This window comes from Musca domestica, unplaced genomic scaffold (assembly GCF_030504385.1).
Source record: "Musca domestica strain aabys unplaced genomic scaffold, Musca_domestica.polishedcontigs.V.1.1 17, whole genome shotgun sequence".
Classification (NCBI taxonomy): domain Eukaryota; kingdom Metazoa; phylum Arthropoda; class Insecta; order Diptera; family Muscidae; genus Musca; species Musca domestica.
Genome location: NW_026712230.1, coordinates 6,185,173 through 6,199,236, shown reverse-complemented (window position 1 = coordinate 6,199,236; position 14,064 = coordinate 6,185,173). Strand labels below are relative to the sequence as shown.

The following is a 14,064-nucleotide window of genomic DNA, read 5'->3' as shown; positions in this document are numbered from 1 at the left end:
AATGGGCTGTTACTGACGAGTGGCTTAGAAATGACAGCAATCTGAAATTGGTTCCAGTTTTTTCTTCTCACCCTGTCATTTTCTGCCAAATGCGATCTGTAAATAAATTTGTAAAATTTTATTGAAATTGGAACAGATTGGGATGTACTTCATTTATAAATTTTTCTCCTGATATCGTGTATTTGATGCACCAAGTTTCTTGTACGGTTGGCATTTGCTATGACAATTAATAAACCGCAAAGACAAACTCCTCATGCACGCGAACAAAATTTAGCATTTTCCTGCTTTTCTCATGGTCAGCTGTATGTGGAATGTTCACGTGAGGGTATACCTATCGATATGAAAGAAAAAAATTGTATATCCGTTTTTTAAATGTTTGATTTTCTTTATTTTTATTTAAAAACAACAAAATATTAAAAGCAAAGTGGTAGCGAGCAATTAACTGCTTCTCTAATTTTTTTTGTTAATTAGTGTTAAATTCTTAGGGTCTTAACATTTTGAGAATTTAATCAACAGGTGATAGGAAAAACGACGTATGTTCAAAATGCTAAATTTGGTTTGGTTTAAAGACATATGACTCGGCAACTGCTTCACTCGGAAAACTTTGGCCCATTGTGTTCATCATTGGAAGATTAAAGTTGTTAGGGATAGGAGAGATAACGAATCTAGAAGGAGGAGAAAGGGTTTATATAGAGAAGTACAGATATCAGGGCGGCTTGCCCAGCCAGGGTATGCTTTTGGCAAACTTGTAAATGAGGATGGAATCTATGTCTAATAGACTACCCCTTTTGTTGGATAACATAGTCTACAGTAATCAGGAACACTGTAACCCCATCTTGAAGTCATATACTGCTGTGGTCAATCTGTATTCTTACCACGATTCTTAGATCAGACCTACCGATCAGACTTATTCAGATCAATTCTAAAGCTATTTTTTGGGGATATATTTAAATCTATATTGACTGAAAGACCTTATCATTTAATTTCTTTGATTGACAATTTATTTTCTATAACAACATATAACATTACATAACTCTTGTCTTGAAAAAATTACCATCTATAGGGTATTAGCAGAGACATTACGACTTTCTGCGCTGTTTTCTGCATGTTCGTTTGGAAAATTAACCTGTTTTAAATTTCATTGTGAGATTTTTCCACATTAGCTGAGAAAGAAGTGGCACTTTCAATGTTACAAAAAAATCTTTCCTTGCCCAGTACATACAATTGAGCGACGAAATACAAAGACTTACATACACATAAATGCAACAAAAATTGCATGTTGCAACAAATATTAGTATTATGGTGCAGCAAAAAATATGAGACATACATAACTTATGTATGTACAAAACCAGACCATCATAAGAGAGCATTATATTTAGGCTAAGATGTAGGCGCATGCGCAACCTGTTTTCCTCTGTTGGTTTTGGATCATACGTTTAGGATTTTTCCAAAACAAAAATACATACGGTAGGCCTAAACATATGTGTGTAATGAGTTCAATTTGATTATAAAACTAATAGTGTGTAAATTGTAGGTAGCCAGTCAACCCAACCCCAAGCATTCAGCCCCGTTTCAGTCAACCAAAGAAAAGTGAAATAATTTCATTGGATCATTTACTTAAAAGTTTATTGACATTCCCATTACTGAAGTGCAGATGTATGGGTGTCACAGCATATCAAACAAGATACTGTACGTATGATTACATGTTGAGGATGTGAACCTGTTTCTGTTTCCTATCATTGTATGTTATTTTTCCTTTTGTTTTTAGTAAGACAAGTTCAAAGTTAGACATGAAGCATAACAACTTCACAAGTCAACTAGGAAATTTTGTAAAATTGGTGCAAATGTGTTATATTGCTTGATTTTTTTTAAATTTACGGGAAGAAATAGTAAAATTAGGGTAAATTTGATTCATGAAAAATTGAACAAAAAATTCAGTTCATACTATTCAAGTACATATTAAGGTATATACTTAAAATGTATTTTGTTATGTATATTACAATTCTCGTCTGTGTAGCTAATCTTTAGAATCCTGAAGGAACGAAAACTGAAGGCAATTTAATCTGCACCCTATGTCGTAATTCAATTTTCTATTTCATGTCAACGTAATCCGTCTATTACTTTTTCGAATGAAATGGCCAGTTTTTACTTGGAATAAATTGTATAACATCATACTCTTATATGAAAGTAATTTTCAATTTATTTTTTTCATAAAAATTTCGAATTTACTTTTTCAAAAAACTCTTATAACAAACCTAAATAAATAAAACAGAAAAAACGGTATCAACCTCGAACCAATTCTGGCATTCCGTCAATAATAATTTGTAGAGCTTTCAAGTCTTTCGTTACAGTATCGGTAAGAACTTCCATTGCTTTTTGTTGCATGCTCAAAAAGGATTTCATTTCTTCCTCACAATCTTTATCGATGGTATATTCACTACCACCAGTTAGGGCATACTGATTCCGTTGCATACGCATCTGAGACAACAATTCACTGAGACGACCCTGTTAGAAATTAAAAAGAAAATATTACCAGATATTTTCAACGAGAATAATCATAGCATACCTTAAATTGTGTGGGAGCCGATATAAGAGCTTGCATATTTTCTAATTTGGAGCGTAAATTTTCTTCCTCTGGCGTCAGGGCCAAACCAACCTTACGTGTGCATTCTTGTTTGACAATAATCTGAAAAAAACGAAAATTATTAAAGTGATATTCTTGTTAGAGATATGGATACCAAAAATACACACCTTCAATATTTTATGACTTAATTCGGCCAATTTACGTTTGTATTCCATTATTTTTGCAGTTGCTGCTGTATGTCTTTGTCTTAACTCGGCTAAATCATTTTCGACTTTACGCAGATACAAGGTATGGGTTTGAGTTTCATTTTCTTGGCACTTTATACGCCATTTTAAATCATTGAAACCAATCATTGGAACCGGTATGAATTTTGTGGGATCGGGATTATCAAGCTTGGCTTGTCGCCACATGCGAGGATCAACACCTTTAGGTGGATTCTCAAGGTATTCCTTTAGTTGATCTTCATCAGGCAATACCAAAGCCAAGACTTCCGAAACACCCAAATTATTTAGCTGTCCCTTGACATTGGCCTGATTTAGATAGTTTGCCAAATCAGTGGCCAAAATACGTTTTGTATCGTTGGGTGCCAATTGTGATCTCTCCTCAACATAAATAACAAGTTGACTTTTCTTTTCATCACATTCCTTACTTGACTCTATGTTTATTTGTAAATTGGGTCGATTACCAAAAACCCCATTCAATGTAGTGATTATCTGTTGCTGTTGAGCTTTTATATCGGCGAGGGGTTTATTGAAATTCAGTGCAACTAGTCCCATTTTATTGTCCTTTCCTGGCAAGCGACTGTAGCCCATAGCTTTTAGCCGACATAAATAGTTTTGAGGTGTAATGTCAACCGGTGCTGCATTTTGTGAATAAAATGATTTACCAATACCCCACATTGCTTGCAAGTAATTCCATTTAGCGATGATTGTGTCCCGTTCATCGCCATAAATGGAAACATTGAAAATAGATTGAGCGAAAGCTTCATCCGCGGAGATGGGAGGAGGTTGCTGCTGCTGTTGACCCATCATAAAGCCGGTGTTACCCCCGAATCCACCAAAACCTGGTGTGACTGTTGTATTTGTGGCTGGTTTCCCAAACGCTGCAAAATATTTATGTTTGAAACGTATTAAATCAGATTGTTCTTGAAAGCATCACACGCAAATGATAGCCTTGACACCATTTTTTGCCTTACTTGTTCCAAAGGATCCAAATCCTCCAGTTGATGTCTGAGTGCCAAAACCTCCAAACGGAGCTGTGGATGTGGTAGATGTCGCTCCGAAGCCACCAAATCCACCTGCTGTATTACCCGTAGATGTACCAAACCCACCGAACGTTGGCGCTTGCGAGGTAGCAGCTGTTGCTCCAAAACCACCAAAACCAGTTGATGTAGCTGTATTAGCAGCGCCAAATAAACTGGGAGCAGATGAAGTGGCCGTATTAGCTGTACCAAATGTTCCGAATCCTCCTAAAGTCGGTGCTGTGGTCGTGCTTGTTGTCGTCGAACCGAAACCACCAAACCCACCAAGTGTGGGAGCCGATGTAGTACCAAAAGCCGATGTTGTGCCCGTACCTGTTCCAGTACCAAAGGAGGAAAATAATCCAGTAGCTAAAATAGTAATAACTTGTATTCTCATCAAAAACAACAAATAAACAACGGATCACACTAACGTTTAGCCGGGGTGCTAGTTGCACCCAACGAATTGTTGGCTCCAAAAAACGACATCTTGGGGAAATAACGTCAATAAATCTTTAGATTTTGGGAAAGATATGATTTTAAGTTCCGAATTTGAGACACTTATTAATTTACATTTATTAATTTCCAAAAATACTCTTTAGACAATTTGGCGCACACAACAAACAAATTTCACAAATGCATATTTTCTAAATGTCAAAAATGTTTTAATGGAGTTGCCACATGTAAAAAAAGTAGACTTGATAGCAGCCAGAAAGAGTGTTTGTCATTTTATTATTTGCATCAGCATTTACTCCGCATTACAATCAAAAAAGAAAATACCTTTTTTCTTCTCCATCTGATACTTTGATAAAGTTGACTACTTTACAAATATATAATTAGAAACATAATTCAGTATAGGTGGATTGGGCCCCAAATCTTTAATGTTAATGGAAATCGATTAGAAAGACAAACCTATTGTCTTCATAGCATTGAATGTCTATCTTGACGCACGTGTTGAGCTTTGTTTTCATTCCAGGGCATTGTTTACATTTCGGTTTCTAGAAAAAAGTAACAAGTTACGATGTTGGACGGTAAAATATTATTTTAATATAATAATATACATTAATAACGCATTTTCCAATCATACATTTCAGATGACAATGTTCCACTGCCTGCTAGCAGCGATTCCGAAGAGGATGTCTTGGACGACTGCGATACATGTACACCTTTCGAGTTGGAACAGCACTATCCGCAGAAATTTAGACTATTCGATGAAACGGCTTTGTCACTGAAAAAAGAATATATCCTTAGTTTAGAAAAAGACAGGTATGTACATGGAACCGTTACTGGCTATAGCACCCTATGAACTAATATTTCCCGATTTTAGCTCACTAACGCGTTTGGCAGCCGGTTTAACTGACACGTCCGTACATATCCTCGATGTTAGTTCCGAAAGAGGCCTATCCCTGTTCTTAGATCTCCCAGCTTTGCCGGATGTTAAAAATAATATCAAAGTTTGCGATGTTCGCTTTTTTGATGAGACCCCAAATGCGGTACTTGTGGGTACAACAAATGGTATAGTTAGACTTTTTGATTTAAGAACCCAGAAGGAGCAAGCACGTTTTGAAAATGATGCCATAATTGGAACACAACCAGCACCTAAAAATATATGCTGCTTTGATCGTAATGCAAATAGCCGATTATTGTGTACGGGTACCGAGGAGCTACACTCAAACGTGTACTTAGTATTCTACGATCTAAGGGAACGGAAGCATATGGGTGACTATTTCGATTGTCATCAAAGTGACGTTACCACATTGCGCTTTCATCCACAAAACCCCGATATTCTGGCATCTGGTTCAACTGATGGCCTAATTAACACATTTGACCTGAGAGAAGCTAGCGAGGAGGATGCCTTAAACATAACCATAAACACTGAGAGTAGTGTGCATAAAATTAATTGGTAAGGATATTGGAAGTTTATATTTAGTTTATCCTCCAAACGGAAATTATTATTAAGAAAAACATACAATGTAAATTTACTTGCTAGGTCAGCAGTAAAGCGATCATAAGGAAAAGATTATAAGCTGATGGCCTTTGCAGTTTTTCTTTATCCCATATTAAAATAATAATCAATAATTTACAAATTCCAAAATCTTTACTAATATTAACTTTCTTTCTTAGGCATAAAAACGTATATGAAAAGGACATGTTATCCTGCATTACACATACCAATGATTTTAAAGTATACGAATCAGAGGAGGGCGATTTGTTGGCTGAATTCGAAAGGGATAACATTACGGAGATTATTAAGCGCAAGAGTCCGGCCAATTGCAATCTCATCGATGCCCATAGCACATCAGATGGTGGAATTTTATTGTTGACAGGTTCAAACCTAAATAAGGGGTAAGTTAAAAAACTTGTCCTACAATGTGTTGCAATATTGAAAACATTTTCTATTCCAGTGAAATTATGCGCTCGCTAACTTATCAAAATAAGAAACTATTACCATTTGCCAATTTGGATGGTAACAAACAGATCGTACGAGAAAGTGTTTACGATGCTAATACAAATGTACTCATAACTGCTGGCGAGGGAAGTATTGTCACAATATGGACACCGGATTCGCATATGGCTACTAATAGTTCGGGATCAAGCAAACTGAAAGCTAAAAAATCGAAATCCAATAAAGCAAATCCATATTAAAATTTATAGACTAAATGATTTTTTACATTTGTGAATGTATTACTGCTACAAATAAAAGTTAAATATAAATAAATATAAAAAACCAACGGCGAAACGCGTCGCATAGTGGTGAGTGTGTGATAGTGTCTATCTGGCTTTCCTTTTCACTGCAAATTTCAGATCATTAAGCTCGTCTCGAAAGAGAAAACAAACACATAAATTATAAATAATTTTGTTTATTAATGGACCCACAATTCAAACTCATCTGCATTGTAATATACACTTTTGTTAAATCGCTAAGTTAGGTTAGGTTAAAGGATGTATAAACAACCACTTCACTCGGAGACCTATTGGTCCATTATCCTTATTTAAGAAAATAGGAGAATAGAATAGAGAGAAGGAAATTATGGCTCGATGTCGGAGGGAGGACAAGTCTGGCAGAATTTGCTTACCCAGTAACCTCTGTCTCACTCCTATAAGAGTTGGACAGTGGCAGAGTAAGTGCTCCATCGCCTCAGTTTCTTCCTCGTCCTGACTGCAGTATTCAGTGTCGTAACTACACCCCCCCCCCCCCCCCCTTCGGGTGTCAGGGCCTTTATGTTGCAGTGTCTTGTAATTAGGCACACCAGAAGCTTCAAGTCCAGCTTCGTCATGGACCCAGGGACCCAACAGAGTTTAAGAAGCGATTTAACATTTTCCAGATCATTCCTGCATTCCAGAACTGCCATAGATTTGAAATGGCCATAGCAGCTTGTTTCTCAACAAACCTAACGGCGTGTGCTCCTAAACGCGCCTGTAATTAGTAGCGATGTAACTCTTTGGACTTTGTCAATGGTTTTACTGGCGGTGGTTTTCCTTAAGGCCCCCATAGGTTCGAATTGGTCGGACGACTGACTCATATAACCATTTGATTATGTGAGGCATAAGTCCCAAGCTATTTCCTATGGAGTTTCTGCAGGAATAAAGTGCAATTAGGCCCTTATTCGCTCTCTCCTCGATGTTCCTCTTCCAGCTTAGTTTCTGGTCTAGGATGATACGGAGATATTTGGCTTCCGCATAATTGCATAATTGACCTTGTTTTGTTTTACAGTGACGCCTAGATAAGAGTTGCAATAAGTTGACGCTTAAATTATATTTTGAGCAAAATTGAACCTAATCTCATAGATGTGGTTACCTGCCTGATAAACATACTCATCGTACATAATATCATCATAAAACACATTTGTTGTTCCGTAATACCATAGATCCATTAATCATTCATTTGCATATTTGTAGTTTTACTATTATAAATATATTTTTTTACAAAAAAAAATTATAATTCACATAAAAGTAAAAATACTCGTACATTTCGACCGTTACATAAATAATTAACACGAAAAAAGTAAATGATGTTCTATGTACGCTTAACACATATGCATGTATATCTTTATATATTCTGTACATACATATGCTTGTATTTCCATTTTTTAATTTACAATTTGTCTTGTTACTTTTTAAGTGAATATCAAAAAAAAGAATATTATTATTTTATTATTGGTTTTTGTTTATCTATTGTTTTTCAAAAAATAAAAAATTATATAACAAAACAAAAATATTGTGTTTGTTGTTAATGGCTTTTAACGTCAAGTTAAATTCCTGTGTGCTAAAATATTCATTTTTATAAAATTTATATGAACACCTGATAACAAATTAACATTTCCGCAGGTGAGAATTATTTTCTTCTTGGAGCTCAACAATATTCACGGTAATGGAGTCGGAGTAATCATGGAGGCAGAATTAAATAGTAAAGATGATAGGAGCCATGATTTACATGAAATCATCGTAATCATCGTAAGTGGAGTAATCGTTGCCGTATTTTTTGAAAGTATCAATATCCTGAAATAAAAAGTAAGAATGTTAGATAATATCACGAAACGAAAGATAAATTCTAATGCTAACAACTAGAGATGCATTTTTTTAAAAACAAACTTTTGTGTTGGAAAAAAGTTCTATATTTTGAGAAGTCAGATATGGAGGCTTATCGTTTAAATTTCAAGCTATTCGCTCTTAAAGGTTTTCTATTAATTATTAAACAACTTTCTAAAAAAAATTAAAACGATCTAACGTCTATTTTTTATACTTACATTGCTATCATTTTTCAGTGTGATCTTGCCCTTAGTTTTGGAAGCGGGTTTCTTGGCATTTTGTTTTTCTAATTTCACCTTTTCACTGTGCAATGTTTCAACGCTCATTTTAAGTTTTTTCAATTCGGTAAGAGGCACTATAAAAGTATTTTGTGTTATTATTTGTAAGAATAGTAGTTTAGTAATTAATTTAGCGACAAAATTATTAATTACTGAAACTATAAATAAATGCAAAGTCGCACTATTGGTATATTCGTTTTGAATACTCACAATTAACACATATGCTGCGTACTAAATCTTCAACAAATTGCGGGAAATGTGGCGATTCTTTGTATTGTGACAATTTCCAACTAAGCGTCGCTCCAAATTCTTTAAATTCAGCTTCAGTTTTGGGATTGAATGCATCTAAGCCACCACCAACATCTTGTACACCAAATGTTTCAAGGGCACTCTTTAAATCGGATTCTTCCTGAATTTTTTGAAGGCGTAATTTTTCAGCCAATTTCTCTTCTGGTGTCATATTGGCAATACGTTTGGCCTCCTCTTCTTCTGCCAGTCTCTGTAAACGAAAATAAAATTAAATGAATTCAATTGCTATATGAAAGCCTTAACAAGAGAGCCAAAATTCCTATAATCGATGATATCCGTAAATCAGGGCTATTTATAAGAGTGAAACTTATCTTTTGCAAACAAATATCTCATGTGGTCTAAAGTCGATATCCCAAGCACAATAATTCCGCTCAGTAATCTAATATGACATGATATCAATTCTTTTCTCTTTAATTTTGCAGATTAGTTTTTCATTTTTATTCATCGTGAAGTACTATCCAGATAAATGTATGCCTTTATATATATATTTTTCTTACTTTCATACATATTAGGCGGTGACATTTTTTTACTTCATTCTTTCTTGTAGAATCTGGCCAAGGGAGAATATATTAAAGCTTCATGAAACAGAACTAATTTACTAATTTATTTATGCTACAGCGGGGTATGAGTTACACTTTTTCTACTTGGTCTAGCCAAAATGCTGTCCCTATTTTAATATTGCACCTAGATTGCTTAAAAACTTTATAAATATGACTAGAATCATAATGCCTCCTTTCCAAAATACTCACCTCCTGTTCAGCCAATTTAGCTTTTAATGCTTTGCTAGGCTTTGTTTTTACAGGTGCTTTTGGTTGTTCTTCAACCTTCTCCTCATCTTTTTTCTCCTCTTCATCTTCCCAGCTGTCCTGCAGAGGTCAATAGAAAATATTGTTAGTCATTATTAGGTACTCTACTCCTGGAGCAAGTTGAGTTTAGGGGCTATGCTCGGATCATTTTGAAATTTTTACCGCAGGTAGGTATTTGTAACCTGATTACGGCAATGTAATTTTTTTGTGGGGGAAATACCCGGTTACACGGTTATTCGACCCAAAAGTTCGAATACAACATCCGGTTTGTATCCGGTTCTACGTAACCGATATCAATAAAATGGGTATCATTTGAAAGCTTATGAAAATACCTATCCAACAAGTGGTCATATGACGGGGTTGCTGGAACCGGTTTCGGAGAAATTTAGGAAAATTTGCATTTTTGTATGAGTACTTTTTGAAAAACCTATAAAAACTCGAAAATGGACCCATTATAGGGTCTTAAAATCTATACACTATATTATAGCTAACACTATTGCCTTTCCAAAATGGTGTCATATGTGTTGATATCTTTTGTGGTTCCGTGGATATAAGAGATAGAATTCATTAAATTATATTTTTCTCCAGTCTAGATGCATTTGACTTTGACCTTTATAGCTTTTTTAAGCAACCGGCCTTCGGCCGGGGCTTAAGATTTTCTCCTCTGCGGTATGTCCAACACCGGCTACGCGATCCATAGTTTTTCTAAAAATTGTACATTTTGTAAGTAGCCGGCCTTCGGCCGGGGCTTAAGATTTTCTCCTCTAGGGTATGTCCAACACCGGCTACGCGATCCATAGTTTTTCTAAAAATTATAATTTTTGTAAGTAGCCGGCCTTCGGCCGGGGCTTAAGATTTTCTCCTCTAGGGTATGTCCAACACCAGCTACGCGATCCATAGTTTTTCTAAAAATTGTAATTTTTGTAAGTAGCCGGCCTTCGGTCGGTGCTTAAGATTTTCTCCTCTAGGGTATGTCCAACACCAGCTACGCGATCCATAGTTTTTCTAAAAATTGTAATTTTTGTAAGTAGCCGGCCTTCGGCCGGGGCTTAAGATTTTCTCCTCTGGGGTATGTCCAACACCGGCTACGCGATCAATAGTTTCCTAAAAACTGTAGTTTTCGAAAGTAGCCGGCCTTCGGCTGGGGCTTAAGATTTTCTCCTCTGGGGTATGTCCAACACCGGCTACGCGATCCATAGTTTTTCTAAAAATTGTAATTTTTGTAAGCAGCCGGCCTTCGGCCGGGGCTTAAGATTTTCTCCTCTGGGATATGTCCAACACCGACTACGCGATCCATAATATTCTAACAACACCAAATAAAAAACAAAGCAGATTAACAAGAACGTTAAACCCGACACAAAACTTGGGTTCACTCAAACTGCTTTCATAAGTAACGACTTTAAAAGTCAATATCTTCGGAACTACAAAAGATATCAACACATATGACACCATTTTGGAAAGGCAATAGTGTTAGCTATAATATTGTGTATAGATTTTAAGACCCTATAATGGGTCCATTTTCGAGTTTTTATGGGTTTTTCAAAAATTACTCATACAAAAATGCACATTTTCCTAAATTTCTCCGAAACAGGTTCCAGTTACCCCGTCATATGACCACTTGTTGGATAGGTATTTTCATAAGCTTTCAAATGATACCCATTTTATTGATATCGGTTACGTAGAACCGGATATAAACCGGATGTTGTATCCGAACTTTTGGGTCGAATAACCGGGTAACCGGGTATTTCCCCCACAAAAAAATTATATTGCCGTAATCAGGTTACAAATACCTAACTGCGGTAAAATTTTCAGGTCAATCCAAGCATAGCCCCTAAACTCAACTTATGCCCTACTCCTTAGCATATTTCTGGCATTGCAATTTGTATCATGGTTTCACTTACTGACTGTGCATGCACAATCACACACACTCGCAAGAGCAGACAACAATACAAAAAACACACAAATGAATTGCTGCTTAAAAAGCATACACGTGTCATCTGGGCAGCAATGCAGCCAAGCAGGGGGAGTTCCTTGACAAAATTCATCCACTGCGTTGGTGGAATTTTTCAAATCACAATAACCACATACCTTAATGTCATCCTCTTCATCTTCACCAGCCCACTTATTTATTTTATCGGGTATCACAACTACAGGTCTGTGTGCAGCACTTTCTAGAAACACAAAAATACATACAATATGTATTAATATTGCAGACACATCGACATTAACATAAAATCGTTTGCATAATATTTATCCGAAAAGTAACAAATTTGGTACTGAACGGAATTTCGCAATCTCTACATTCCCAACAAGGTTACAAGTTTCATATTTTTGTGTGTGGCCATCGATCAGAGAGAGCACATGGCAGCCACATATATTTTTTGCTAGATGGAAGTGTAAATTCCTTTGAGCGTTGAAAAACTGTGGGTTCGAATGTGTGTTCGTTTGTCTTTCACTTTTAGAAACATACCCCAATCGTCTTCCATGTTTTTTTTTTTTTTGACAGATTATTTACAAATCGATTATTTGGGTGTTTAATTAATCCGTTGTTTAATCCTTTGCCTTTATTTGACCAAAATATAAATTTGCGTGTCTCACTAATGTGACGAATTAAAAAAGTTAACTTGAATAATGCACGAGAGATTTGTTGCTTCTTCTTTCTCAACCAGACTTTGACATTTGCATGGTTGTTTACGAGTGTACATTGTGATGTTGGCACAGTTAGAAAAACGGTAGTCACTATAATGATTAGGGACCTGTAATGGTGCTTTTAAAGAATGTTTGCACCGAAAAGAAATTGGAGTTGATAAAGGCCGGTTATTACGACCATGGCTTAATAAGAAAGGTTTCTCAACTTCTAGGAAACTAGAAAAATGCAACTCTGTGGTGGAGTCTTATAGTGTAAAATAGACTTTTAAATATAGTGTCAAATAGACTTTCAAATACATAAATTGGAGTTGATAAAGGCCGGTTATTACATCCATGGCTTAATAAGACAGGTTTCTCAACTTTAAGGAAACTAGCAAAATGCAACTCTGCGGTGGAGTCTTATAGTGTCAAATAGACTTTCAAATACGCACCAGCTGGCTTTGTTTATTTTTATTTTTTTTTTAACAAAATTCTTATATTGGGAAAAACCCGCGAAACAAGAATGAAATTTCGGGGTTATTCCACAAGATGGAATCTATAATAGTAACAATCATGGTACAATGAAGAGAAGGTAGGCCAACTTTGAAAAAATTGCAAGTATAGAGGTCTACCTGTTTGGCTTGTAATGTTAGAATTAGTATCAAAACAATAAAAAATCAAACAACTTGTTGCATTTGATTTGAGTAAATAATTGAAAAACGCGATAACTGAATGAAAGGTTAACACTTCTTTCAAAATCATGTACTATATATCTCTAAAGGATTATTTCGCTACAAAAACTCTAGATTTTGTCGATGCATACGTTGAAATAAACATTTTGAAAACACCCGAATTTGAATATTTTCTGAACCAGTTTTTTGTTATTGAAAAGAAAACACATACATAAACAAATAAAGATGACATATTAAGCCAAGAAAATAAAAAAAAAAAAATAAAATCATATGGTATCATAGCCCTACCTTGATATCATTGTACCATGGTCAGATCCATGGTACAATGATATCAAGGTAGGGCTATGATTTGGCATTTGTTTTCTTAATACTCATTTCAATTCAATTTTTCATAGAACAAAAATTTAGTTCCTTTCCCTTTTGAACTTATCTCATACATTTATAAAGGCAATTCGTTTTCGGAAATGTTCGTTTTTCGTCTTTGCCTTTCCGGTCATTGATATTAATGTTTGTCTATAAGAATAAAAACACAAGGTAAATTGCCAGTACGAGCAATTTCCATTCCCCTTGCCCCTCTTTTCGACCAACTGAGTCATGTCGCAAGAAATCTTGCCTAAATTCGGATCTAGTCTGTGTTTACCACATATAGCCATTTAAAGATATATTCTCATGGGGCATTATTGTAAATGGAGTAAACTAAATACCGGCTTAATAATAATAATTTTGGACAACATCTAAGTTAAAAAACAATTGAAATGAACGGATAAATACTGAATGTCGGAAGGTACAGTTATATGGAGGATATACGATATCGTGGACCGATATATCCCATCTTCGAATTTGACATGCTTGCAGACAAAAGACCGATCGGTACAAAATTTTAGCTTTTTATCTATATTTGTTTTGACTCTAGCGTGATTACAACAGACGGAAGGACGGGCAGAGCTAAATTGTCTTAGAATTTTACGCTGATAAAGAATATATATACTAAAATTATTAT

General features: G+C 35.4%; 3 protein-coding genes across 4 annotated transcripts; 1 reads left to right on the top strand and 2 right to left on the bottom strand.

Moving 5' to 3' along the window:
- Positions 1-2,178: 2,178 nt before the first annotated feature.
- On the bottom strand, positions 2,179-4,485 carry LOC101895097 (probable nucleoporin Nup54). 2 transcript variants are annotated; one of them, XM_011296396.3, is made up of 5 exons: positions 4,256-4,485; positions 3,780-4,157; positions 2,752-3,686; positions 2,567-2,686; positions 2,179-2,505 (listed from the first exon to the last, which is right to left on the bottom strand). In XM_011296396.3, the coding sequence occupies exons 1-5, from the start codon at positions 4,308-4,310 to the stop codon at positions 2,284-2,286; spliced, it is 1,710 nt and encodes a 569-aa protein (XP_011294698.2). In that variant the 5' UTR covers positions 4,311-4,485; the 3' UTR covers positions 2,179-2,283. The 2 variants fall into 2 exon arrangements, with proteins under 2 accessions (XP_011294698.2, XP_005188869.2); XM_005188812.4 differs by having other exon boundaries at positions 3,780-4,193; positions 4,256-4,484.
- Positions 4,486-4,573: 88 nt separating this feature from the next.
- LOC101895270 (WD repeat-containing protein 89) lies at positions 4,574-6,539 on the top strand. Its single transcript, XM_005188813.4, has 5 exons — positions 4,574-4,852; positions 4,916-5,087; positions 5,149-5,724; positions 5,946-6,167; positions 6,227-6,539. Exons 1-5 carry the CDS (start codon positions 4,843-4,845, stop codon positions 6,465-6,467), a joined length of 1,221 nt encoding a protein of 406 aa, XP_005188870.2. The 5' UTR covers positions 4,574-4,842; the 3' UTR covers positions 6,468-6,539.
- Positions 6,540-7,702: 1,163 nt separating this feature from the next.
- LOC101895441 (eukaryotic translation initiation factor 3 subunit J) lies at positions 7,703-12,429 on the bottom strand. The gene is made up of 6 exons (XM_005188814.4): positions 12,215-12,429; positions 11,833-11,915; positions 9,688-9,804; positions 8,840-9,128; positions 8,570-8,706; positions 7,703-8,321 (listed from the first exon to the last, which is right to left on the bottom strand). The coding sequence occupies exons 1-6, from the start codon at positions 12,228-12,230 to the stop codon at positions 8,253-8,255; spliced, it is 711 nt and encodes a 236-aa protein (XP_005188871.1). The 5' UTR covers positions 12,231-12,429; the 3' UTR covers positions 7,703-8,252.
- Positions 12,430-14,064: the final 1,635 nt, after the last annotated feature.